The sequence below is a fragment of the Anolis carolinensis genome, unplaced genomic scaffold (assembly GCF_035594765.1).
Source record: "Anolis carolinensis isolate JA03-04 unplaced genomic scaffold, rAnoCar3.1.pri scaffold_50, whole genome shotgun sequence".
Taxonomy (NCBI): Eukaryota; Metazoa; Chordata; class Lepidosauria; order Squamata; family Dactyloidae; genus Anolis; species Anolis carolinensis.
Window position 1 is genome coordinate 87,481 of NW_026943859.1, and position 26,114 is coordinate 113,594.

Below are 26,114 nucleotides of genomic sequence, written 5' to 3' on the forward strand. Positions count from 1 at the left end.
TAGTCCAACCCCCTGCTAAGAAGCAGGAAATCGCATTCAAAGCACCCCCGACAGATGGCCATCCAGCCTCTGCTTAAAAGCCTCCAAAGAAGGAGCCTCCACCATAGTCCGGGGCAGAGAGTTCCACTGGTGAAAAGCCCTTCTCACAGTGAGGAAGTTCTTCCTGATGTTCAGGTGGAATCTCCTTTCCTGTAGTTTGAAGCCCTTGTTCCCTTGCGTCCTAGTCTGCAGGGCAGCAGAAAACAAGCTTGCTCCCTCCTCCCTATGACTTCCCTTCACGTATTTGTACATGGCTCTCATGTCTCCTCTCAGCCTTCTCTTCTGCAAGCTAAACATGCCCAGCTCTTTAAGCCGCTCCTCATAGGGCTTGTTCTCCAGACCCTTCATCATTTTAGTCGCCCTCCTCTGGACGCTTTCCAGCTTGTCAACATCTCCCTTCAACTGTGGTGCCCAGAATTGGACACAGTGTGATTCCAGGTGTGGTCTGACCAAGGCAGAATAGAAAGAGGGGGAGCAGGACTTCCCTGGATCTAGACGCTATTCCCCTCTTGATGAGGCCAGAATCCCGTTGGCTTTTTTAGCTGCCGCGTCACATTCCTGGCTCATGTTCCCCTTCCTCCCCACGAGGACGCCAAGGTCTTTTTCGCACACACTGCTGTCAAGCCAGGCATCGTCCCCCATTCTGTATCTTTGATTTCCATTTTTTCTGCCGAAGTGAAGTATCTTGCATTTGTCCCTGTTGAACTTCATTTTGTTAGTTTCGGCCCATCTCTCTAGTCTGTCAAGATCGTTTTGAATTCTGCTCCTGTCTTCTGGAGTGTTAGCTATCCCTCCCAGTTTTGTGTCGTCTGCAAACTTGATGATCGTGCCTTCTAACCCTTCGTCTAAGTCGTTAATAAAGATGTTGAACAGAACCGGGCCCAGGACGGAGCCCTGCGGCACTCCACTTGTCACTTCTTTCCATGATGAAGACGACGCATTGGTGAGCACCCTTTGGGTTCGTTCGCTTAGCCAATTACAGATCCACCTAACCGTAGTTTTGTCTAGCCCACATTTGACAAGTTCCTTGCCAGAAGGTCGTGGGGGACTTTGTCGAAGGCCTTACTGAAATCCAGGTACGCTACATCCACAGCATTCCCTGTATCGACCCAACTCGTAACTCTATCGAAAAAAGAGATCAGATGAGTCTGGCATGACTTGTTTTTGGTAAATCCGTGTTGACTATTAGCAATGACCGCATTTGTTTCTAAGTGTTCGCAGACCACTTCCTTAATGAACTTTTCCAGAATTTTGCCTGGTATCGATGTGAGGCTGACCGGACGGTAATTGTTTGGGTCGTTCTTTTTTCCCTTCTTGAAGATAGGGACCACATTCGCCCTCCTCCAATCTGCTGGGACTTCTCCCGTTCTCCAAGAACTCTCGAAGATAATTGCCAGTGGTTCTGAAATAACTTCCGCTAGTTCCTTCAGTACTCTTGGATGTAGCTGATCTGGCCCTGGGGACTTGAATTCGTTTAGAGTGGTCAGGTGTTCCTGGACAACTTGTCTCCCTATTTGGGGTTGGATTTCCCACAATCCTTCATCCATTTCATGTTGCTGAGGTTGAAGATGGCTTTCTTTTTGTGAGAAGACCAAGGCAAAGAAGGCATTAAGCAGTTCTGCCTTTTCCCTGTCCCCTGTCGCCATCACCCCATCTTCTCCTCGCAGTGGCCCTATCGCCTCCTTTTTCTTCCTTTTTCTACCAACGTAAGCAAAAAAGCCTTTTTTGTTGTTTTTTATGTCCCTGGCAAGCCTGAGCTCATTTTGCGGTTTAGCCTTGCGAACCTTTTCCCTACAGGTGTTGGCTATATGTTTGAATTCTTCTTTGGTGATTTCTCCCCTTTTCCACTTCTTGTGCATGTCACTTTTGAGCTTTAGCTCAGTTAGAAGTTCTTTGGACATCCATTCTGGCTTCTTTGCACTTGTCTTATTTTTCTTCTTTGTTGGCACTGTTTGCATTTGCGCCTTGAGTATTTCATTTTTGAAAAACTCCCATCCATCCTTAACTCCCTTGTTTTTTAATACTGGTGTCCATGGAATGCCGCTCAGTAATTCCTTCATTTTTTGGAAGTCAGCTCTCTTAAACTCTTCAAGTTATTTCCTTGTTATCACCTGGCATGTTTTAGCCACACGGCACCACGAGGCTGCAAAAGCAAGAGAGTCCGTCTTGCAGAAACCAAAGCCTTGCCAGCGGATGCCGTGGATGGCGGGATCAGGGTGGGAGATGTGGGGAAGGCCACCAGAGTGACCCACATCACCATTCCCTTTGTGAGGGGTGGGCCACACTCCCACTCACAGCAGTCCTGATTGGACACAGCAGCAGCCAATCGGGGGCCAGCAAGGGAGGGGTTCTGGAGGGCTTGACATCACAAGGACAGGCAGTGGCAGTTGCGGAAGGAAAGGGCAAAGAGGGCAGAAGCAGGTGAGGAGGGGGCAGGACGGCGGCCTGGGGCGGGGCCCACACTCCTAGGGCGCTCATCCAGGCGGCTCAGCGGTGGGCAGTCTGCCTCCTGCAACATATCCCAGACCGAACGGCCAGAGAGCGTGAAGCCCAGGGCTTCCGAAAGGAGAGCTGCCTTCTGCAGCCGATACAGAAGGGGGGGGGGCGATGCCTGGCCCGAGAGCAGGACGCGTGGACACGATCTGGGATCCTCGTGGGGAGGAAGCGGGACAGGAGCCAGGAATGCCGCGCGGCGGCTAGAAAAGCCCATGGGGCGTTGGCCTGCACCCAGAGGCGCCTGGTGCCTGGATCCCGGGACGGAGGTCCTGCTCCCCCTCCGGCCGATCCCGCCTTGGCCGGACCACTTTCCGGGAGTCACCCTGTGCCCCATCCTGGGCACCGCCATCCAAGGGAGAGGTGTCCAGAGGAAGAGGGAGACTCAAAGGATCGAGGGTCTGGAGAACAGTGGAACTCTCTGCTGCAGAGTCTGGCGGAAGCGTCTTCCCTGGAAACCTTTAAACAGAGGCTGGATGGCCGTCTGTCAGGGGTACTTTGATGGTGCTTTCCCTGCAGGGCAGAAGGGAGTTGGGCTGGATGGCCCACCGGGTCTCTTCCAAGTCTATGATTCTATGGGTCTATGGTTTCATGTATTCAGTTCCTTACTGTTTCAGCTGCATTTCTTTGGTTAGGCGTGGCTGGAAGCGTAAAGCCGGCCACAGGGAGCGCACAACCCCCTTTTGCAATGGCTCCACTGGCTGCAGTTCAGTGGCCACGACCTGTAAAGCTCCCCATAAAGTCCTCAGGCCCAGGTCATTGGGCAGACCCACCTCCCAGGATGACCCCCAAGGCCATGCAGTCCAGCCCGTACTACTATGGAGGAAGACACCACTCAAGCCCTCCTGGCAGATGGCCAGCCAGACCCTGTTCAAACGCCTCCAGAGATGGAGATTCCACTGAACTCCCAGGCAGCACCTTCGTTCACTGTATTCAGCCAGCTCTGAACCCCAGGAAGTTCTTCCTAATGTTCAGGCGGAATCTTTCCCGCTGTGATCTGAATGTGTCTCTGGAGCAGCAGAGAACAACCCTGCCCTCTTTTACCCAATGGGACATCCCTCCCAATACTGAAACGTGGCTCCTCTCCGGTCCCCTCCCTTTGCCTTCTCTCCTCCAAGCTCGACATCCCTGGCACGATGATATATGCTGTATGGTTTGGATGGAATTGTAAGAAAGATGAATGAATGAGAACTAATAATTTTGGAGACACCATTCAGAAAGGCTGAGGCTTGGAAAGAGGTGAAGAATTCATGAACTGTAATTAAAAGCTGCTGAACTGCTGACATTGCCGATAAGAACTGTGATAAATGATTCACTGATGAACTATTGGGTGAAAAACAACATGTTTACATTATCAGAGACAATGGCTCTTTGAGTTAAGGAAATATTTACAAGGTTCCTTATGTTAAGAAGGAAACCAACACAAGGCTGCTTGCGTTTGCCAACACCAATTAGGCAGGGTCAACATCTGCCAGGAAACGGAGATGGAGCCAGGAAGGTCCAGGACGGAAGATGTCTATCATTCACTTACAACTTTGGGACAACGTCAGCGGAAATATTGCTATATAAGAGACCTTATTCGGTAAAAGGTAAAGGTTTCCCCTGACGTTAAGTTCAGTCGTGACCAACTCTGAGGGTTGGTGCTCATCTCCATTTCTTAGCCAAAGAGCTGGCATTGTCCATAGACACCTCCAAGGTCATGTGGCCACTGGCATAACTGCATGGAGTGCCGTTACCTTCCCGCCAGAGAGGTACCTATTGATCTACTCAAATTGGCATGTTTTTGAACTGCTAGGTTGGCAGGAGCTGGGGCTAACAGCGGGCGCTCATTCCGCTCCCGGGATTTGAACCTGGGACCCTTTGGTCCACAAGTTCAGCAGCTCAGCCCTTTAACACACTGTGCCACCAGGGGCCCCAAGAGACCTTCTTACAATCCCAAAATGGTGACAGACAGCAGTGCTCCTTGGGAAGGAGAGAGATGGGGTACTTTGGAGGGTGGCAGATCTGCAATGGAAAGCGGGAGCCCAGTCACTGGCCGCCTTTTCTCAAGGGAAGAGCAAGGAGTGCGTTTCGGAGTCATGTTCTTTGTGGCATTTTGGCGCTCTGCCGTTTAAGAAGTTTTGTGCGTTGGCAGTTTTGCAAGGAAGCCCTCTGGCCTAACAGGTGTTCCTCACGGTGGAAGAATGGAGATTGGTAATGTTTGGATGAATAAATGTTTATATGTGTAAGTGAATGTTGGGTGAACATGTAATTCCCCTTTTGTTTGTTTGTTAGCCATTGTAACTGTAGGATTGTGTATCCAGTGTAGTTCCATAGAATCGGTATGTCTGTATGTCTAAACGCTCTGATAAAAAAGTTCTGATGTACCCTCTCACACTGAAATTGCAATAAAAAGAACCTTTGTTGAAAAGGATTCATGACATCCCCATCTCTCTCAGTCGGTTGGTGGTTTCCAGCCGTTGGCCAAGTGGTCGCCCTTCCCTAGGCACCTCCCAGTCTGTTTCCGTTATCCGTGATGACACGGCTGTTCTCGTGGAACAAGGTCCTCAGATTCTGCCAGAGAGGCAGAGGAGGATGGGAGAGGAGACACATTGGAGAGGAGCTTCCAATGACGGGACAGAAGCGGGCGGCCAGGACACCTCTTGCTGTCCATGCCTTCCCTTGCAAAACCAGGTTGGGATCAGATGGCGGCCGCTGAAAAGTTGGGCTTTGGACAGGTCCCTTCCTCCTGCTTGATAGCTCCTGCTCTGAGATCTGTTAAGGGTTAAAGTCACAGGAGCCCCATTGTGATCCAGTTGGACCAGGCCGGTTGGGAGCAGCGCAAGAGGCCTACTATGCCATGACTGTGTGTGGAGAATTCACTGGGGTGCCTTGTTTCTCTTGTTATTTCATGACATTTTGTAGCTCTGTCTTGGCTTGCAGGTTCACCGTAGGATGAGACCTCTCTCAGTGTAAGGACAGCAAATGGCACCCAAAAAGCCCCCCGCTGCGGCACGTAAGTCCTCTCTGCTTCTACCATTGTCTTTACAGGAATCAAGCACACACACACACACACACACACACACAATGGGTGCGTGCACACTTGAGAATGAGTGCAGTTGGACACCGCTGCAACTGCCCTGGCTCAGTACTATGGAACATAATGGGAGCTGGACTTTTACAAGGCCGTGATGGGTGGTGCCTCACCAAGCTACGTCTCCCGTGTGTCGCGCCCCAGGCCTGAAGCCACCTATGACCAGAGCAGCACACAAGAGTCCAGAGTAAAGGCAAACCATTTATTGTAAAAAACATACAAAATATGTACGACAAAAAGCAGGAATAAGGAAAGGAGGTGTAGAATCCAGAAAGTCAACAATCAAATGTCTCTTGTAAATCCAGAAGAAAAGCAGTTCAAGAATAGTCCCAAAATCAAAAAGCAACTTAAGTCCATGAGCAAAACTTGAACAAGGATACACCACATGAACATGGGAAATACTTGAATCCCTAAACCAAGGCAAGAATACTTGAATCCCTAAACCAAGGCAAGAACTAGAGAATACTTGAATCCCAGAATACTTGAATCCCTAAACCAAGGCAAGAACTAGAGAGCCCAGGCCTGGATGTAACTTGAAAACCACGTTGCCTGAGCTGAAGAGCAAAGTGCTTGTTAGCTCCTAATATACAGACATAAAAGCATTACGTCGCCCCTGGAACTTTTGCTTCCCACGAAGGCGTGATGACCTGCGGATCTGGTTATCTGCCCAAATTTGCAAGTGAGCTTCCTGGCTTAGGTCACCAGATGCATTCCCATAAGAATTTCTCATCAATTCGTCTTCGCTAGACTCCTTATCTGGAGAGGGTGATTCCATCTCCCATGACTGGCCTTGAAGGCCTTGAGGTTCAATTACATTATCAGGCCCAGCTGTGCCAATCTCCTTCTAAAGCAGTTTTGCTTTCTGGCTAGGCACCAGAATGAATCCCAGGAAAGCCCACAATCCCATCTGACTCAAAATCATCAGTCCAGAGCAGGGTCCTCAAACTTTTTAAGCGGAGGGCCGGTTCATGGTCCCTCAGGCTGTTGAGAGGCCAAATTATCATTTGAAAAAAAAAGTGAACAAATTCCTGTGCACTCTGCACATGTCTTCTTTGTAGTGCAAAAACAACAACAACAACAACAACACCCCAACAACAACTATTTATTTATTTATTTACTACATTTATACCCCACCCTCTCTCACCCCGAAGGGGACTCAGAGCGGCTTACAAGTTGTATGTACATACAATATATTTTGGCATAGCACAATATTAGCATTATATATTACTACATTGTCCTATACCCCTACCATAATATCATTAGTAATATTACATTTAATATATAATGTATAATTAATATTATCTTGTATAATTATTAGTATTATATTGTATTACATTATAACATTAGTATCAATATTATATGTATACACAATATATTCAATTGTTACCATAGTGCAATATTAGTAAATGAAAGAACAATACAATATTTAAAAATAAAAACAATTTTAACCAATATAAACCTATCAGGATTTCAATGGGAAGTGTGATCCTGCTTCTGACCAATGAGACAGTCAAGTTAAGCAGGATTGTTGGTATTGTGTGAAGTCTAAAACTGAGGGTGGGGGCCAGGTAAATGACCTTGGAGGGCCGCATCTGACCCCCGGGCCTTAGTTTGGGGACCCCTGGTCTAGAGTAAAGGCAAACAATTTATTGTAAAAAAAACCTCACTATATATATATATATATATATATATATATATATATATATATCACACACACACACACACAATATACTATATATACTAAAAAACAGGCCCAGCTGTGCCACTCTCCTTCTAAAGCAGTTTTGCTTTCCGGCTCTGCCTCAGAATGAATCCCAGGAAAGCCCACAATCCCATCTGACTCAAAATCATCAGTGAACCCATCAGCCTGCTGTGACTGCAGCTGGGCTACAGCACCATGATCCCACATCCTTGAGGCATGGCAATTGAAGTGCTGTCATTCATTCTGCCGAGTAGGCACATCCCTAATTTGTATTTCAGCCTTTGGCTTTGCTTGAGATTCCAACAAGCCAAACCAACGCATGTGTCTTTTTTTTTCCAGCCGCCGCAAAGGGCCCTGATGCAAAGGCCCCTGCCGCTGGCGCTGCTGCTGGCGCTGCTGCTGGAGCTGCTGCTGGAGCTGCTGCTGGTGCTGGCGCCGCTGCCGCCGCTGAGAACAGTAGGTCTCAGGACTTCAGGAGGAGGGGTCCCTTTGCCCAGAGCAGGAATGGAAAGGAAGGGAGGGAGGGAGGGAGGGAGGGAGGGAGGGAGGGAGGGAGGGAAGGGGCGAGCGGAGGAGGAGGAGGAGGAGGAGGAGGAGAGGGGCTTCGGAAGGGCTGTGCTGGTGGCAGTGGGTGGGGTGGGGAAAACGACCAGGAAAAAAGCCCAAGAGGCCTAAGAGCACAAGTATGGAATCACGCAGACCGTCGTGCTATTGCACTTTGGATGTGACCCTTGTTTATTTACTTAGTTACAGTATCAAGTCGCCTCAAACACACACAAAAACCCTAAGTGGGGAGTACTGATTGATTGACTGATTTAGCAGTACAGTAGAGTCTCACTTATCCTAGCTAAACGGGCCGGCAGAAGCTTGGATAAGCAAATATCTTGGATAATAAGGAGGGATTAAGGAAAAGCCTATTAAACATCAAATTAGGTTGTGATTTTACAAATTAAGCACCAAAACATCATGTTTTACAACAAATTTGACAGAAAAAGTAGTTCAATACGCAGTAATGTTATGTTGTAATTATTGTATTTACAAATTTAGCACCAAAATATCACGATATATTGAAAACATTGACTACAAAAATGGCTTGGATTAACCAGAGGCTTGGATAAGCGAGGCTTCGATAAGTGAGACTCTACTGTATTTCTGTTCCTCCCTTCTCATCCCGAAGGGGATTCAGGGCAGATCACAGACACTCATATGGCAAACATTCAATGCCAATTAGAACAATGACGAGACAGACAACAGATAGAGGTATATATAGGCTTTTCCCAACTTCCGGCATCTTTGGAGGCTGTCCTCGGTTCCGGCCACTGGGGGTGCTGTTGCTCCATCTCCCTGCCGAAGAGCTTTCCTTGTTCGTCAACTTCCTCCTTTTTCTGATTGAAACGCTGAGCCTCAATACCGCCCTGCTTTAATGTAATTCCTATTTATCTACTCAAATTGGTTTTCGAACTGCCATAGAATCATAGAATCATAGAATAGTAGAGTTGGAAGAGACCTCAAGGGCCATCTAGTCCAACCCCCCGCTAAGAAGCAGGAAATCGCATTCAAAGCACCCCCGACAGATGGCCATCCAGCCTCTGCTTAAAAGCTTCCAAAGAAGGAGCCTCCACCACATTCCGGGGGAGAGAGTTCCACTGCCGAACAGCCCTCACAGTGAGGAAGTTCTTCCTGATGTTCAGGTGGAATCTCCTTTCCTGTAGTTTGAAGCCATTGTTCCGTGTCCTAGTCTGCAGGGCAGCAGAAAACAAGCTTGCTCCCTCCTCCCTATGACTTCCCCTCACATATTTGTACATGGCTATCATGTCTCCTCTCAGCCTTCTCTTCTGCAGGCTAAACATGCCCAGCTCTTTAAGCCTCTCCTCATAGGGCTTGTTCTCCAGACCCTTAATCATTTTAGTTGCCCTCCTCTGGACGCTTTCCAGCTTGTCAGCATCTCCCTTCATCTGCGGTGCCCAAAACTGGACACAGTATTCCAGGTGTGGTCTGACCAAGGCAGAATAGAGGGGGAGCATGACTTCCCTGGATCTAGACGTTATTCCCCTATTGATGCAGGCCAAAATCCCATTGGCCTTTTTAGCCGCCGCATCACATTGTAGGCTCATGTTCAACTTGTTGTCCACGAGGACTCCAAGATCCTTTTCGCACACACTGCTGTCAAGCCAGGCGTCCCCCATTCTGTATCTTTGATTTCCATTTTTTCTGCCGAAGTGAAGTATCTTGCATTTGTCCCTGTTGAACTTCATTTTGTTAGTTTCGGCCCATCAGGGACAAATGCAAGATACTTCACTTCGGCAGAAAAAATGGAAATCAAAGATACAGAATGGGGGACGCCTGGCTTGACAGCAGTGTGTGCGAAAAGGATCTTGGAGTCCTCGTGGACAACAAGTTGAACATGAGCCTACAATGTGATGCGGCGGCTAAAAAGGCCAATGGGATTTTGGCCAGGTAGGCAGAAGCTGGGCTAAAGGTCAGGAACTCACCCTGACCCGTGCTTTGAACTCTCAACCTTCCGGTTCGCAAGATTTCTTGCAACTTGGAGATTGATGTGGTGATTAACCTGGTGATTGCTAAAGCCCGGCCCGACTGTTTATGAGGAGACCAATTGATGTCTGCTCCTGTCACTGACACACAATTTCCTGTCCCCTTCTCCTGCACAAAGACAAGAAACAAAGGTAATAATAATAATAATAATAATAATAATAATAATAATACTTTACATATAACCCAGGCTATGTTCCAACGGCTCTCATAAAGCTCGATCAGTTCTTCGATACCCCGAAGGGTAGACGCTACGTCATGATCGCGGCGATTGTCAACTTCCTGCTTGTATGTTTGATGTACTTTCTGTGTAAGTTAATTTCTTAATTGCTCTTTTGGGTGAGATGTGTGTGTGTGTGGGGGGGGGGGGTTGGAGTGGATGGCGGGAGGTGGGAAGAGGTGGGGGTAGGGGGGAGGGGGGAGGGAGGGAGGGAGGGGGGGGAGGGGGGAGGGAGGGAGGGGGGAGGGAGGGAGGGGGCAGCCAGGGGGGCAGCGGGCAGTGGGGCTGATGGGCCACGATCCCCACTGGGGCGCATTGGGGCTTTGGCTGGCTCTTGCTGGAGAACAGGAGGGCCCTGGGTGGCCAAGCCCCGCCCCACACCCCGCCCTCTGGCTGAGCAGCGGCTCTCCTCTTCCTCTGTTTCAGATCAGTTACAGTTACAGAAAAATGGAATCCTGTACGAGGCACTTTATATGATACGGGATTTCGCTTCTGAATTTGATCCAGAAAGTGCAGAAAAGTCTGGTAAGCAATCCGTTTGCTTTTCCTTTCTTTCCCTCCTTGTGCACCAATCATTCCCTTCCGGCCAAGTGTTGCAGTTCCGCCTTCGATTGTGCCTGCTCCTGAGCTGGGTGGGGATTCTGGGCCTGCAGACCAGCAGGAGAGTCAGCAAGAGAGCTCAAGCCCTGGAATTGAGCGGTCTCTCTCTGAAAGCCAATTTCCAGAGAGGCAGTTGGCTAGGGAAGCAAGGTCAGAAGCAGAGATGAGCTCAGAGGAGGAGATTCCAGGTGCACAGTCTAATGAGCAGTTAGATAGGAGATTTATGTTTTGCCAACACAGGACAGCTCAGCAGAGTTTGCGAAGGTCAAGACGCTTGTTAGCCAAAAAGTCCTCATCGGTTTCTCTGTGGAGAAGGCATGATTTTCTGTCTATATTAGCAAGATCAGAAGGCTTTCTGAAGGGGTCTATCGTATTGTATCTAGTACAAAGTTGTGAATATTTCGATAGTTTTTTGTTTCAATGTGTTGTCGAAGGCTTTCATGGCCAAAATCACTAGGTTGCTATGAGTTTTCCAGGCTGTAGGACCATGTTCCAGATGCATTTTCTGCTGACATTTGGCCCACATCTATGGCAGCCATCCTCCAAGGCTGTGAGGCCTGTTGGAAACCAGGCAAGTGGGGATTATAACCCTGTGGAATGATGTCCAGGATGGGAGAAAGAACTCTTGTCTGTTGGAGGCAAGGGGGAATGTTGCCATTGGCCACCTTGATTAGCATGGAATGGCCTTGTAGCTGCAAAGCCTGGCTGCTTCCTGCCTGGGGGAATCCTTTGTTGGGAGGTGATCGCTGACCCTGATAGTCTGGAATTCCCCTGTTTTCTGAGTGTTGTTCATTATTTACTGTCCTGATTTTAGTTCTTTAATACTGGGAGCCAGATTGTGTTCATTTTCATGGTTTCCTCCTTTCTGTTGAACTTGCCCACATGCTTCTTGTGGATTTCAGTGACTTCTCTGTGTAATCTGACATGGTGGTTGTGAGAGTGGTCCAGCACTTCTGTGTTTTCAAATAATCTGCTCTGTCCAGGTTGGTTCATCAGGTGCTCTGCTCTGGCTGACTTCTCTGGTTGAATCAGTCTGCAGGGCCTTTCGTGTTCTTTGATTCGTGTTTGGGCAATGCTGCTGCGTTGGGTGGTCCTTATGCAGACTTGTCCACAACTGCACAGCATATGGTAGACTCCTGCTAGAACACAGGAAACAATCAGGGCCAGCTAACACCTCCCAATAAAGTATTCCCATCATCAAAGTCTGGCAAATGCTCTGTTTTCTCAGGGCCACAGACAGTAGAAGCACATAAAATATCGCAAAGAACACCACTCTGAAAACAAGGGAATTCCAGACAGGAAACAATCAGGGCCAGCTAACACCTCCCAACAAAAAATTCACTCAGGGAGGAAACAGCCAGGCAAAGCCATTACATCCTAATCATTTTTCCTAATTGCAGCATTCATACTTGCCTCCAACAGACAAATAAAACCAATCAGAAATATTGTATATTCACAACCTTTAAGAAATAATATCCCCTGATGGCGCAGCGTGTTAAAGCGCTGAGCTGCTGAACTTCTGGACCGAAAGGCCACAGGTTTGAATTGGGGGAGCGGAGAGAGCCCCCACTGTTAGTCCCAGCTTCTGCCAACCCAGAAGTTTGAAAACATGCAAATGTGAGTGCATCAATAGGTACTGCTCCAGCGGGAAGGTAACGCCGCTCCATGCAGTCATCCCACATGGCCTTGGAGGTGTCTATGGACAACGCCGGCTCTTTGGCTTAGAAATGGAGATGAGCATCAACCCCCTGAATCAGACACGACTAGACTTAATGTCAGGGGAAAACCTTGACCCTTTACCTTAACTACCACCAATTCCTCAATACTTTATTTCCCAGACCACCAGACTTCGCCACAGCAATGCGTGGCCGGGCAAAGCTTGTTATTAAGTCTTAAAACATAAGACAGTCTTAAAACATGATTTTCAGCAAAACGATGTTTTGTTTTGCTTGAAAAAAAGCATTGCTTGATGGAAATGCCACCCTGAGATCTTACAACAGAAAGTGAAATATACTAGTGAACCTTCAAATCCATACATAGATTGACAGTTGAAATTGAGATAAATTACCTCTCTTGTCTCAATTCTCCTTTGACCTGAAAAGCACGAATACACTGGACTTCTTGGTTCAGCTATCAAAGCGGCTCTTAACTTTATTGCAAAATATACAGTATATACAAAGAATGTAGGAGAATCATCAATCACATCCCATTCACATCAGAGCACGCCCGCAAGGAGCACATTCCCATCTTATCGGTCCTTCTTCATCCGGCTCGCACGGGAAGCTCCTAAAGTTACGCTCTAGCAATAGATCACATCTCCATGAATAAACTCATGCATTACTTAACCACACAGTTTAAACTATTAAGCAATATTTCGCCTCATATAAAACCATACACAGTAGAGTTCTGGTTATTTGCCATAAACGGGCGGGCTGAATATCGGATAACCACAACTGTCCCTATTATCCTTCCTGGCAAGCCGGGTGCTTGCTGGAGGGATGAGCTTTGTCCCTCCGGCGAGCACTCGGTTTAAGGAAGCCCCGGGCACGTAGCTAGCTAGCAGTGCTCACGGGGAGCCTCCAAAGGAACGGCCTGGCACGTCGGATAATACGGTACGTCGGATAACTGGAAGGAGGTTAACCGGAACTCTACTGTACTGACATAGATAACCTCTGTGAATCACACGGGATGATTCCTCTGATCTCAGCTGTAATTCCTCAATCCCTTTATTTCTTCTAAGATGTGGAAATTGTGGCTATAGCTCAGAACCTCTCAAACGAGCTCAACATTATGGTGGACAAGACTGAAGTACTGCAAGCAGAAATCGGTGAGTTCTTCACACGTTTGCAATGCGTTCTTAGCTGCTATGAGGGCCTCTACACTGCAGAATGAAGGCACGTTGACCCCGCTTCAACCGCCATGGCTCCATGCAATGGAAACCTGGGAGTTGTAGTTTGGTGCGCACTCTCCGTCGGATCAGCTAAAGTCCTTGTGAAGCTACAACTCCCAGGGATCCATGGCATGGAGCCACGGCCGTTGAACTGGGGTCAAAGGGCCTTCGTTCTGCAGAGTCTGTGCGCCCTCGTTTTCATCTCAAAGGAAGCAGCAAGTAATTTTAAGAATTTTTGTCAGTTGCAGGACTTGGGTGCAACTTTCACACATTACAGTTTTGCACAAATAATAATAGCATTTTCCTGCTCAAAACACAATATTTTCTGCACCTACTGTTTTCTGTGCAGAAAATGCTGTTTTCTGTGCCAATCATCTGTGTGAGAATTTTGTGCACAATATATACAGAATGGGTTTTTTCCTATTCTGAAGCAGAAAGCGGTAATTCATGTGCAGAAGAGGCAGTTCCAGACCATCCGCATGTGAATTTGGAGCAGAAAAGAGGCCTGACCTTCTCCTCCTTGCAGATTCCTGACATGTTTGCAGGAGGCCCCTCTCCAAATACTCCGCAGTTGAGCCCATGGCAGGACAAAAGAACACGACTTCTGCTTTCTCACGGTTCAAGGCCCACAACTTTGTTTCACACACAAAATTATTAGACAAACGCGTATATTTGGGTGATGCGTATATGAAACAGAAATGAATTTGTGGGATGCTGTGAGTTTACTGAACTGTATGGCCATGTTCCAGAAGCATTCTCTCCTGACGTTTCACTCACATCTATGGCAGGCATCCTCAGAGGCAGTGAGGTCTGTTGGAAACTAGGCAAGTGGGGTTTATGTCTATATCCCTGTGGGATGATGTCCAGGGTGAGAGAAAGAACTCTTGCCTGTTGGAGGCAAGTGTGAAGGTTGCCATTGGCCAGCTTGATTAGCATCGAATGGCTTTGCAGCTTCAAAGCCTGGCTGCTTCCTGCCTGGGGGAATCCTTTGTTGGGAGGTGTTAGCTGGCCCTGATGGTTTTCTGTCTGGAATGAGTGTTGCTCTTTATTTACTGTCCTGATTCTAGAGTTGTTTAATACTGTGAGCAAGATTGTGTTCAACCTGGACACAACATTATTATTGGAGAGCAGAAGGAATGCTCTCACCACCACCGGGTCAGACGACACAGAGAAGCCACTGAAATCCACAAGAATTACACGGAGAATTTCAACAGAAAGGAGGAAACCATGAAAATGAATAAAATTTGGCCACTAATATTTTAAAAAACTCCAAAATCACGACTAAATAAAGAACAACACTCTGAAAACAGGGGAATTCTAGACAGGAAAAAAAAATCAAGGGTCAGTTAGCACCTCCCAACAAAAGATTCCCCAGGGAGGAAGCAGCCAGGCTTTGAAGCTGCAAGGCCATTCGATGCTAATCAAGGTGGCCAATTGCAACTTTCACACTCACCTCCAACAGACAAGAGTTCTTTCTTTCTCCCTCCCTGGACATCATCCCACAGGGAGATATATAACCCCACTCGCCTAGTCGTCAACTGACCTCACATCCTCTGAGGATAGCTGCCACAGATGTGGGTGAAACATCAGGAGAGAATGCTTCAGGCAGCCCGGAAAACTCCCAGCGACCCAGGAATTCTGGCCACGACAGCCTTCCTTCGACAACACAGAAATGAATGCCATGCTTAGACTGGGGTCCAATCTCCAGGGTATCTCATGAGGTACATATCTGCAAATCCAGGTATTGTTCCCAAGGCCAAAAACGGCAGTCCTAACCAGGAAGTGCTTCTGACCCCAAGCCTTTTGTTGCTACTCAGCCCGTGTAAGATCACTCCGACCTCACCCCCGCCCTCTCTTTTCTTCCCTTCCTCCTCCTGCGTTCCTCTTTGGCATGAAGACCACCTGCTCCTCGACCTGCCCGAGTGGATTGCCCACAATACCAACCTCTTCTACTTTGACACCGACACGGCCGACTTTGCCGGTGCCATTGAAAAATGTGCCGAGAGGGGGGCGAATCTGACTTCACTCAAATTTCCTGAAGAAGTGGTGAGTTGAGCAGGAGGAGGTGGACCAGCATCCACCCACCAATTGCAGAGAAGCAAAAGTATTCAAATTCATACATAGAATCATAGAATCATAGAATAGTAGAGTTGGAAGAGACCACATGGGCCATCCAGTCCAACCCCCTGCTAAGAAGCAGGAAATCGCATTCAAAGCACCCCCGACAGATGGCCATCCAGCCTCTGCTTAAAAGCCTCCAAGGAAGGAGCCTCCACCACGGCCCCGGGGAGAGAGTTCCACTGTCGAACAGCCCTTCTCACAGTGAGGAAGTTCTTCCTGATGTTCAGGTGGAATCTCCTTTCCTGTAGTTTGAAGCCCTTGTTCCCTTGCGTCCTAGTCTGCAGGGCAGCAGAAAACAAGCTCCCTCCCTCCTCCCTATGACTTCCCTTCACGTATTTGTACATGGCCCTCATCATGTCTCCTCTCAGCCTTCTCTTCTGCAGGCTAAGCATGCCCAGTTCTCTAAGCCGCTCCTCATAGGGCTTGTTCTCCAGACCCTTAATCATTTTAGTCGCCCTCCTCTGGACGCTTTCCAGCTCGTCAACATCTCCCTTCAACTGTGGTGCCCAGAATGGGACTCAGTGTGATTCCAGGTAACGTGGTCTAACCAAGGCAGAATAGAATAAGGGGGAGCAGGACTTCCCTGGATCTAGACGCTATTCCCCTATTGATGGAGGCCAGAATCCCATTGGCTTTTTTAGCTGCTGCATCACATTTTTGGCTCCTGTTCCCCTTCCTCTCCACGAGGACTCCAAGATCTTTTTCGCACACACTGCTGTCAAGCCAGGCATCGTCCCCCATTCTGTATCTTTGATTTCCATTTTTTCTGCCGAAGTGAAGTATCTTGCATTTGTTCCTGTTGAACTTCATTTTGTTAGTTTTAGCCAATCATCTCTCTAGTCTGTCAAGATCGTTTTGAATTCTGCTCCTGTCTTCTGGAGTGTTAGCTATCCCAGTTTTGTGTCGTCTGCAAACTTGATGATCGTGCCTTCTAACCCTTCGTCTAAGTCGTTAATAAAGATGTTGAACAGAACCGGGCCCAGGACGGAGCCCTGCGGCACTCCACTTGTCACTTCTTTCCATGATGAAGACGACGCATTGGTGAGCACCCTTTGGGTTCGTTCGCTTAGCCAATTACAGATCCACCTAACCGTAGTTTTGTCTAGCCCACATTTTACTAGTTTGTTTGCCAGAAGGTCGTGGGGGACTTTGTCGAAGGCCTTACTGAAATCCAGGTACGCTACATCCACGGCATTCCCTGTATCGACCCAACTCGTAACTCTATCGAAAAAAGAGATCAGATTAGTCTGGCATGACTTGTTTTTGGTAAATCCGTGTTGACTATTAGCAATGACCGCATTTGTTTCTAAGTGTTCGCAGACCACTTTTTTGTTGTTTTTTATGTCCCTGGCAAGCCTGAGCTCATTTTGCGCTTTAGCCTTGCGAACCTTTTCCCTACAGGTGTTGGCTATACGTTTGAATTCTTCTTTGGTGATTTCTCCCCCTTTCCACTTCTTGTGCATGTCACTTTTGAGCTTTAGCTCAGTTAGAAGTTCTTTGGACATCCATTCTGGCTTCTTTGCACTTGTCTTATTTTTCTTCTTTGTTGGCACTGTTTGCATTTGCGCCTTGAGTATTTCACTTTTGAAAAACTCCCATCCATCCTTAACTCCCTTGTTTTTTAATATCGGCGTCCATGGAATGCCGCTCAGTAATTCCTTCATTTTTTGGAAGTCAGCTCTCTTAAAGTCCAGAAAGCTTTTTTGACTTGTCTTAGTTTCAGCATTCCTTTGTATTGCAAACTGCAGGAGCACATGGTCACCTGCCCCTAAGGATCCAACCACTTCAACTGTATTGATCAGGTCTTCCACATTTGTTAAGATTAGATCAAGAGTTGCTGATCCCCTTGTTGCCTCTTCTACCTTCTGGACCATAAAATTATCTGCAAGGCAAGTGAGGAATTTGTTGGACTTTGTACTCTTGGCTGAGTTTGTTTTCCAGCAGATATCAGGATAATTGAAATAGCCCATGACTACTATATCTCTTCCTTGTGCCTGTTTGGTCAGCTGTTGACAGAAGGCTTCATCAAGTCCTTCATCCTGACTCGGAGGTCTGTAGTAGACACCCACGACAAGATCTTTTTGAGTCCCGGTTCCCTTGGTTTCCCGGATTACAGTCTTGCATTTCTTCTGCAACGTAACTGTTTTTGACATATAAAGCTACTCCCCCTCCTCTCCCCTTTGTTCTATTTCTGTGAAAGAGGTTATAGCCCTCAATGGTTAAATTCCAGTGATGGGAGTCATCCCACCAGGTTTCAGTGATGCCTATGACATCGTATGTGTGGTGCTGTGCTAGGAGTTGGAGTTCGTCTTGCTTATTTCCCATGCTCTGAGCATTAGTGTAAAGACATGTAAGCCCCTGTGACCTCCCCTCGAACTGTTTATTTGGGATTATTGTGCTCTCTGTACTTGGTCCTTGCTGTGTTTGTGCAGCCCTCCGTTTAGCCTTTCGGCGGTTCCCTGTGGTCGTGGGTAATATAGTGTTCTCCAGGCTGTTGTTCCCCTCCCCCAGTGGATCTAGTTTAAAGTGCGCCTGATGAGGTTTGTGAGTCTGTGTGCAAAAAGATGTTTTCCTACTTGTGTGAGATGCACCCCATCGCTTGCCAGTAGTCCATCCTCTTGGAAGAGTAGACCATGGTCAAGGAAGCCAAAATGCTCCTCTTGACACCATTTTCTGAGCCAGTTATTGACCTGTACTATTTTTCCGGCCCTTGTAGAGCCGTGTCCTACAACAGGGAGGAGGGATGAAAAGATCACATGTACATTATACAGTTTTAGTTTTGTTCCCAGAGCTCGAAAATAATTTGTGATCTTTTGAAAAGTATGCCTAGCGGTGTCATTGGTACCTACATGAATCAACATAAGGTGGGGAGGGTGATGGGGCTTTAGGAGCCTGCTGAGCCTCTGAGTGATATGGTGTATTTTTGCCCCCGGGAGGCAGCATGTTTCTCGAGCCATCCCATCCGGTCTGGAAATGATGGCTTCCGTTCCTCTAAGGAGGGAGTCACCTACTACCAAGACCTGTTTCCTTTGAGGATTGACAGGGTCCCTTTTGTGCAAGACAGTGTGTATGTCCCCTGAAGAGTGTTCCTGTTGAAGTGAATCATGTAGGTGTAAAGTGTTGTCCTCCTCCTCAACATCCCCAGTGCATTCATCAATGACAATCCATTGAGATACATCCGAGAGCCCATTACTCTCCCAAGGATGTTTCTGTTGCTCCTGGTCTATGATTGGGGATGGAGCATTTGCATGATTACATAAGTGTGACTGTGGTGATGCACTGTCCCCGTCAGGGCTATCCCCTGCGCATTGATCCAGGGTGGTCCACTGAGTGGTATCTAAGAAACTGTGGTCCTCCACAAGATGTGTTTCCTGATTGTATGTTAATGATGTAAGAATTTCAAATCTGTTGTGTAAATGCAGCTGAGCAGAGGAGTTCTGCGGAGGCTGCCTGGTCCTGCGTCTCCTTCTATGGGTGACCTCCTTCCAAGCCTGAGGGTTGTCTACCTTTGAGTTGATCTCCCCATAAGGTTCCTGATCATGGTCTTGGTGGTGTTGGTGTGATGCAGGCTGCAGATCTACAGTAGCGTGTTGTGCAGTGTCCAAGAAGAGCTCGAGTGCCTGAATGTCCTTAAGGGTCTTAATACGGTGCTCGAGCTGTTGGATCCTCTGCTCCATCAGAGTCATCTGTTTGCATTTGGAGCAGATGTAGTTGTCTAGTTTTTGTGTGAAAAAGCGGAACATGCCACAGCTGGTGCATGTGATGGGAATGTTTTGCTTTTGTTGCATCATCTTGGTGAGCGTGGTGGCCAAGTGGGATCTTTGTACAGTTAAGTAATATGCACGCACTTTATGTGCAAACTCCAACAAACCACCTCTTTGTGTATTTGTTTATGTTGCTTTGTTTCCTGTATGTACTGCAAAGGATAATTAGTAAAGGTGCCTTTACTAAAATAAAGCTTTCCCAGAAACTCAATTAACAGGGGACAATGCCTGCTGTCAATCAACTTAAGTACCTGGCTCTCTTTCACACAACAGTCACACAACAGTTAGAGTATGACCCCAGGAGCCAAGCCCACACTCAGTTTAAAATCTTAGCCAAATCTTAGCCAAATCCTACCTGAAGCCAGGGAGCAAAAATGTCCTCCTGCTGCCTCTGCGAGAACCAACTGCCCTTCTGGGATCAGGCTCTGGCAGAAACTCACACTGGCAAATAAAGCTTTCCCAGAAACTCAATTAATAGGGGACAATGCCTGCTGTCAGTCAACTTAAGTACCTGGCTCTCTTTCACACAACAGTCACACAACAGTTAGACTTTGACCACAGGAGCCAAGCCCACACTCAGTTTAAAATCTTAGCCAAATCTTAGCCAAATCCTACCTGAAGCCAGGGAGCAAAAATGTCCTCCTGCTGCCTCTGCTTCTGCGAGAACCAACTGCCCTTCTGGGATCAGGCTCTGGCAGAAACTCACACTGGCAAATAAAGCTTTCCCAGAAACTCAATTAACAGGGGACAATGCCTGCTGTCAATCAACTTAAGTACCTGGCTCTCTTTCAACACAACAGTCACACAACAGTTAGACTTTGACCACAGGAGCCAAGCCCACACTCAGTTTAAAATCTTAAACATAGAAGCTCAGTGCATACGTACAAACACTGACGAGGTCAGTAAAACATAAAAGAGTTACATTCACGTTGAAAAGAAATAACTCGTTCTTTTCTCAAAAGATGGATAGGCTCCTCTTCATATGTATTGTAATAGTTCTTGTCTTTTCTACAGGTGAGTAGACTTCACATCCGTGCACTAAATGTTCTGGTTTCACTTCACTTCTCTTAGGTGATCCCTCGTGGTGTGATGGCCTCCCAAGGGTAGTGTCTTGGTGGTGGGTCCGTAGCTGACTGTGGAGACCGATCCTTGACCCACATGTTCTCCCACAGTGAGGACATCCGTTTCCAGGCAGAAGGCGGTCCCGGTCAGGGTTGGCTTGATGCGCCTTCTTCCTCTTGGCACGTTTCTCCCTTTCGCCCTCTACTCACTCGTGCCTCTTCAAACTCCTCAGCACTGCTGGTCACAGCTGGCCTCCAGTTAGAGCGCTCAAGGGCCAGGGCTTCCCAGTTCTCTCTCGGTTTCTCTGCCACAGTTTTTAAGGTTGGCTTTGAGCCCATCTTTCATACAATCATAGAATCATAGAATAGTAGAGTTGGAAGAGACCACATGGGCTATCCAGTCCAACCCCCTGCCAAGAAGCAGGAAATCGCATTCAAAGCACACCCGACAGATGGCCATCCAGCTTTGCTTAAAGGCCTCCAAGGAAGGAGCCTCCACCACGGCCCCGGGGAGAGAGTTCCACTGTCGAACAGCTCTCACAGTGAGGAAGTTCTTCCTGATGTTCAGGTGGAATCTCCTTTCCTGTAGTTTGAAGCCATTGTTCCATTGCGTCCTAGTCTGCAGGGCAGCAGAAAACAAGCTTGCTCCCTCCTCCCTTTGACTTCCCTTCACATATTTGTACATGGCTATCATGTCTCCTCTCAGCCTTCTCTTCTGCAGGCTAAACATGCCCAGCTCTTTAAGCCGCTCCTCATAGGGCTTGTTCTCCAGACCCTTAATCATTTTAGTCGCCCTCCTCTGGACGCTTTCCAGCTTGTCAACATCTCCCTTCAACTGTGGTGCCCAGAATTGGACACAGTGTGATTCCAGGTGTGGTCTGACCAAGGCAGAATAGAATAAGGGGGAGCAGGACTTCCCTGGATCTAGACGCTATTCCCCTCTTGATGAGGCCAGAATCCCATTGGCTTTCTTAGCAGCCGCATCACATTGTTGGCTCATGTTTAACTTGTTGTCCACGAGGACTCCAAGGTCTTTTTCGCACACACTGCTGTCAAGCCAGGCGTCCCCCATTCTGTATCTTTGATTTCCATTTTTTCTGCCGAAGTGAAGTATCTTGCATTTGTCCCTGTTGAACTTCATTTTGTGAGTTTCGGCCAATCATCTCTCTAGTCTGTCAAGATTGTTTTGAATTCTGCTCCTGTCTTCTGGAGTGTTAGCTATCCCTCCCAGTTTTGTGTCGTCTGCAAACTTGATGATCGTGCCTTCTAACCCTTCGTCTAAGTCGTTAATAAAGATGTTGAACAGAACCGGGTCCAGGACGGAGCCCTGCGGGACTCCACTCGTGACTTCTTTCCAAGATGAAGACGACGCATTGGTGAGCACCCTTTGGGTTCGTTCGCTTAGCCAATTACAGATCCACCTGACCGTAGTTTTGTCTAGCCCACATTTTACTAGTTTGTTTGCCAGAAGGTCGTGGGGGACTTTGTCGAAGGCCTTACTGAAATCCAGGTACGCTACATCCACGGCATTCCCTGTTTCAACCGAACTTGTAACTCTATCGAAAAAAGAGATCAGATGAGTCTGGCATGACTTGTTTTTGGTAAATCCGTGTTGACTATTAGCAATGACTGCATCTGTTTCTAAGTGTTCGCAGACCACTTCCTTAATGATCTTTTCCAGAATCTTGCCTGGTATTGATGTGAGGCTGACCGGACGGTAATTGTTTGGGTCGTTCTTTTTTCCCTTCTTGAAGATAGGGACCACATTCGCCCTCCTCCAATCTGCTGGGACTTCTCCTGTTCTCCAAGAACTCTCGAAGATGATTGCCAGTGGTTCTGAAATAACTTCCGCTAGTTCCTTCAATACTCTTGGATGTAGCTGATCTGGCCCTGGGGACTTGAATTCGTTTAGAGTGGTCAGGTGTTCCTGGACTTGTTTCCCTATTTGGGGTTGGATTTCCCCCAATCCTTCATCCATTTCATGTTGCTGAGGTTGAAGATGGCTTTCTTTTTGTGAGAAGACCGAGGCAAAGAAGGCATTGAGCAGTTCTGCCTTTTCCCTGTCCCCTGTCGCCATCTTTCAATCTCTTTTCCTGCCCACCAACTTTCCGTTTCCCATTCTTGAGTTGGGAAGACGGTGATCTTTGGGCATTCGGACAGCGTGGCCTTCAGTCCAGTGGAGTTCATGGCACAGGAGCATTGCTTCAGTGTTGGTGGTCTTTGCTTCTTTTTCCAGCATGCTGACCTTTGTCCGCCTGTCTTCCCAAGAGATTGGCAGGATTCTTTGCAGGAGTTGAGTGTGGCATCTGTAGACAATCCATAGGCATAGAACAGAGTTGGGAGGACAACAGCTTTATAAACAAGCAACTCAAACACTCTCTGCTTCATTCGGAAGAATGCTGCGCTCGCAGAGCTCAGGTGGTGTTGTATTTCAGTGTCGATGTTGACTTTTGTGGAGAGGTGGCTGCCCAGGGAGCGGAAAGGGTCACGGTTTTCTAATGTTACTCCATTCAGCCGCCTTCCTGGCCTTGCAGAGGGATTGGCTGGTGCCTTTTGCTGGAAGAGCACTTGGGCTTTCTTGATGCTCAGTGAGAGGCCAAGCTTCTCGCATGCTTCTGCGAAGGTGTTTAGAGTGGCTTGCAGGAGACACGAGGAGGGCCATAGATCAAGATGTGAGGGGAAGTCCTAGGGAGAAGGGAGCAGGCCTTCTTTCTGCTGCCCGGAGACTGGGACGCAATGGAGCAACGGCTTCAAATGTCAGGAAAGAAAGGAGATTCCACCTGAACGTAAGGAAGAGCTTCCTGACTGTGTGTGAGAAAGAGCTGGCAGCGCTCCAGAGGTGGCTTTCCTCTCCTGCCCAGAGAACGATGCTTGCCCTCTTTCTCCCCTCTTTGGAAGAGGCGTATATTTCCCTCTGCCTTGGGAAGGCTCAAAATATTCTTAAGGATCCATCTCACTTTGGATATTCTTTTTTTTTGTTACCATCTGGCAGAAGGTACAGGTAAAGGGTAAACTTTTCCCCCTGACATTAAGTCCAGTCATGTCTGACTCCGGGGGTTGGTGCTCACCTCCATTTCTATGCCGAAGAGCCGGCGTTTTCCGTAGACACCTCCAAGGTCATGTGGCCGGCATGACTGCATGGAGCACCGTTACCCTCCTGCCAGAGCGGTACCTATTGATCTACTCACATTGGCATGTTTTTGAACTGCTAGTGTTGCACCCCAAGGCAGCTTGAACACTGGAAACCAAACAGAGACCAATAATCATATAATATCTTTATTAAAACAATAATAAATTCAGGAAAGAATAAGTGGAAAGGATGAGTGAGCAATACTTTAAGGAATGGTATGAATTAGTCCAAATCGTTGAAGAGATATGTCCAATATTATTGTCCAAAGTCCAGAAACCGAAACACGCTCAAAACTGATGAAAAGTTCTTGAGCGGGGAAAACAACAAGAAAACAGGAGTAAATAACAAAGTCCAAAGTCACTAGAAGGTCTTGGATTTCAAGGCAGGGAAAAGACGAAGCTAAAAGCAATCTGGAATCAGGAACAAGGCAAGGACGTGAATTCACTCCAGATTAAAACGGAAGTTGCGGCTCGGCTTGGCCGCCAGGAAATAGGAGACTCGGCTTGAGAATCAGGGAACTGGAAACGGTGAAGTCGCTACGTTGACACCACAACTGACTCACAGTGCAAGACACTTTTATAGAAGTTAGATCTAATAACAGTGAAGAGAACTCAACTTCCCAAATGTTCCCAAAGCAATCTGCTATCCAGTCTCTCCTCTAGACGCCAATCGTTGACTCCTGCGAAGCTGCTGTGTCTGGGATCTTTGTTGCTGCAAAAACTGTCTTCTGTTAAAGGATACATTCCCTGGGGAGCTTGGAACATCTGTTATTGGTTATCTCCCCCAATTAAGGAAGCCTCGGACCCATCCACAGCTGGGGTCTGTAATTGGAAGGAACTCGGAGGAGAACTGAGTGAAAAGTCAGAGTAAGCTTCATCCTGGTCAAAGTTCATTTCTGAACCAGGTTCATAACCCAAAGGCGGCTGGGATAGAACAGCTAGGTTGGCAGAAGCTGGAGCAACAGCCGGCGCTCACTCCGCTCCCGGGATTTGAACCTGGGACCTTTTGGCAGATGGTATAGGATGATAAAAATATAGACAAACAGGCTGAAGGAGAGCTTTTATCCCAGACCACATTGAACTCTGTGGTTTCACGCTGATGCGGCATGAGGGACTGTGCAATAGTGGCTAGAAAGTGGAAGGATGGGTGCTGTGCTTTGTAATTTGTGCGTCTATAATGTGATTGGGGATGGCATTTAATTTTGTTGCACAATGTACGGTGACCACAAAGTTACTCTCTTCTCTTCTATCCCTTCTCACTGCCCTCTATATTTGTGGTTTTCACTTTGGCAGATTTGGTCCTCTCTAGGGATTCCCAGCTCCTCCAGCACCACACTATGGCCAGCGCCTGTTGGGAGTCGACCACAGAGCCATGCTGGAGGAGCGAGGGATTTCTGCTGCTCTCCTGCAGGGAAGGGCCACCAAGATGACGGCGGACCTTCCTTGGAGGAGCGCAGGCCTCCCTCCCTTCCCCTTCAAGACGATCTGTCTGTCGGCTCTTTTGCAGAAATTCCTAGACACCATAGTCGCCGAAAAGAAGGCTGACTTCTGGATTGGATACGTGAAGAATGAGTCGGCAGGTGGCCCAGGATGGATGTGGCTGAATGGCAGGATATTTAAATATACGTGAGTTTCCCATCCAAATTCCCTTATTCCAGGCACTGCAGAAAGTTTCTCAGGCGATGCCCGGGTTATTTGAAAAAATCAGTTTTTTATTTTACAAAATGCATGAGCTTGTGGGTGAACTACAACTCACATCACGCCAGGTTAATCCCCTGACACTCCATCAGTACTTAGTTTGTCACGCTGGGCAAGTTTGCTCGAGATGCATCATCGGTGGGGTTCAGTGTGCTCTCTGGCTGCAGGGTAAACTACAACTCCCACCATGATGAGTCAGTCCCCTCAGACCCCTACAGTGGGTCCAGTTGGTCATGGAGGTTCTGTGTGGCAAGTTTGGTTCCGGTTTATTGTCGATGGTGGGCACAGTGCCTCCAGATGTAGGTGCACTACAGCTCCCAGAAATGAAGGTCTGTTCCCCTCAAATCCCTCCAGTAGGTTCAGTTGGTCATGGTGAGTCTGTGTGCCTCGTTTGATTCATGTCTATTGTTGTTGTTGCTGGGGTCACAGTTTGTCTAGTTGCAGGTGAACTACACCTCCCAAATCTCAAGGTCATTCTTTCCCAAACCCCTTCAGTAATCAGGTTTGGGCATATTAGGTATGTGTGCCAACTTTGGTCCAGATCCATTGGCTTTTTAGGCGAACTTGATCCTTGTCCTGATGCTTTCAAGCTGGTTTCCCAGATCAAAGTCTTGCATCTCTTCTGCAGCGTAACTATTTTTGACATGTAAGGCTACCCCCACTCCTCTGTCCTTTGTTCTGTGTTCTGTGAAAGAGGTTATAGCTCTTGATGGATACATTCCAGTGATAGGAGTCGTCCCACCAGGTTTCAGTGATGCCTATGACATCACAAGT

The 26,114-nt window shown here is 47.7% G+C and overlaps 1 protein-coding gene across 2 annotated transcripts; it reads left to right on the top strand.

The window, feature by feature from the left end:
• Positions 1-2,373: 2,373 nt before the first annotated feature.
• LOC103277527 (uncharacterized) lies at positions 2,374-25,289 on the top strand. Of its 2 annotated transcripts, XM_062966947.1 has the most exons (8): positions 2,379-2,460; positions 5,455-5,527; positions 7,647-7,763; positions 10,048-10,167; positions 10,504-10,602; positions 13,418-13,504; positions 15,465-15,613; positions 25,150-25,288. In XM_062966947.1, the coding sequence occupies exons 2-8, from the start codon at positions 5,497-5,499 to the stop codon at positions 25,270-25,272; spliced, it is 726 nt and encodes a 241-aa protein (XP_062823017.1). In that variant the 5' UTR covers positions 2,379-2,460; positions 5,455-5,496; the 3' UTR covers positions 25,273-25,288. The 2 variants fall into 2 exon arrangements, with proteins under 2 accessions (XP_062823018.1, XP_062823017.1); XM_062966948.1 differs by lacking the exon at positions 13,418-13,504 and having other exon boundaries at positions 2,374-2,460; positions 25,150-25,289.
• Positions 25,290-26,114: the final 825 nt, after the last annotated feature.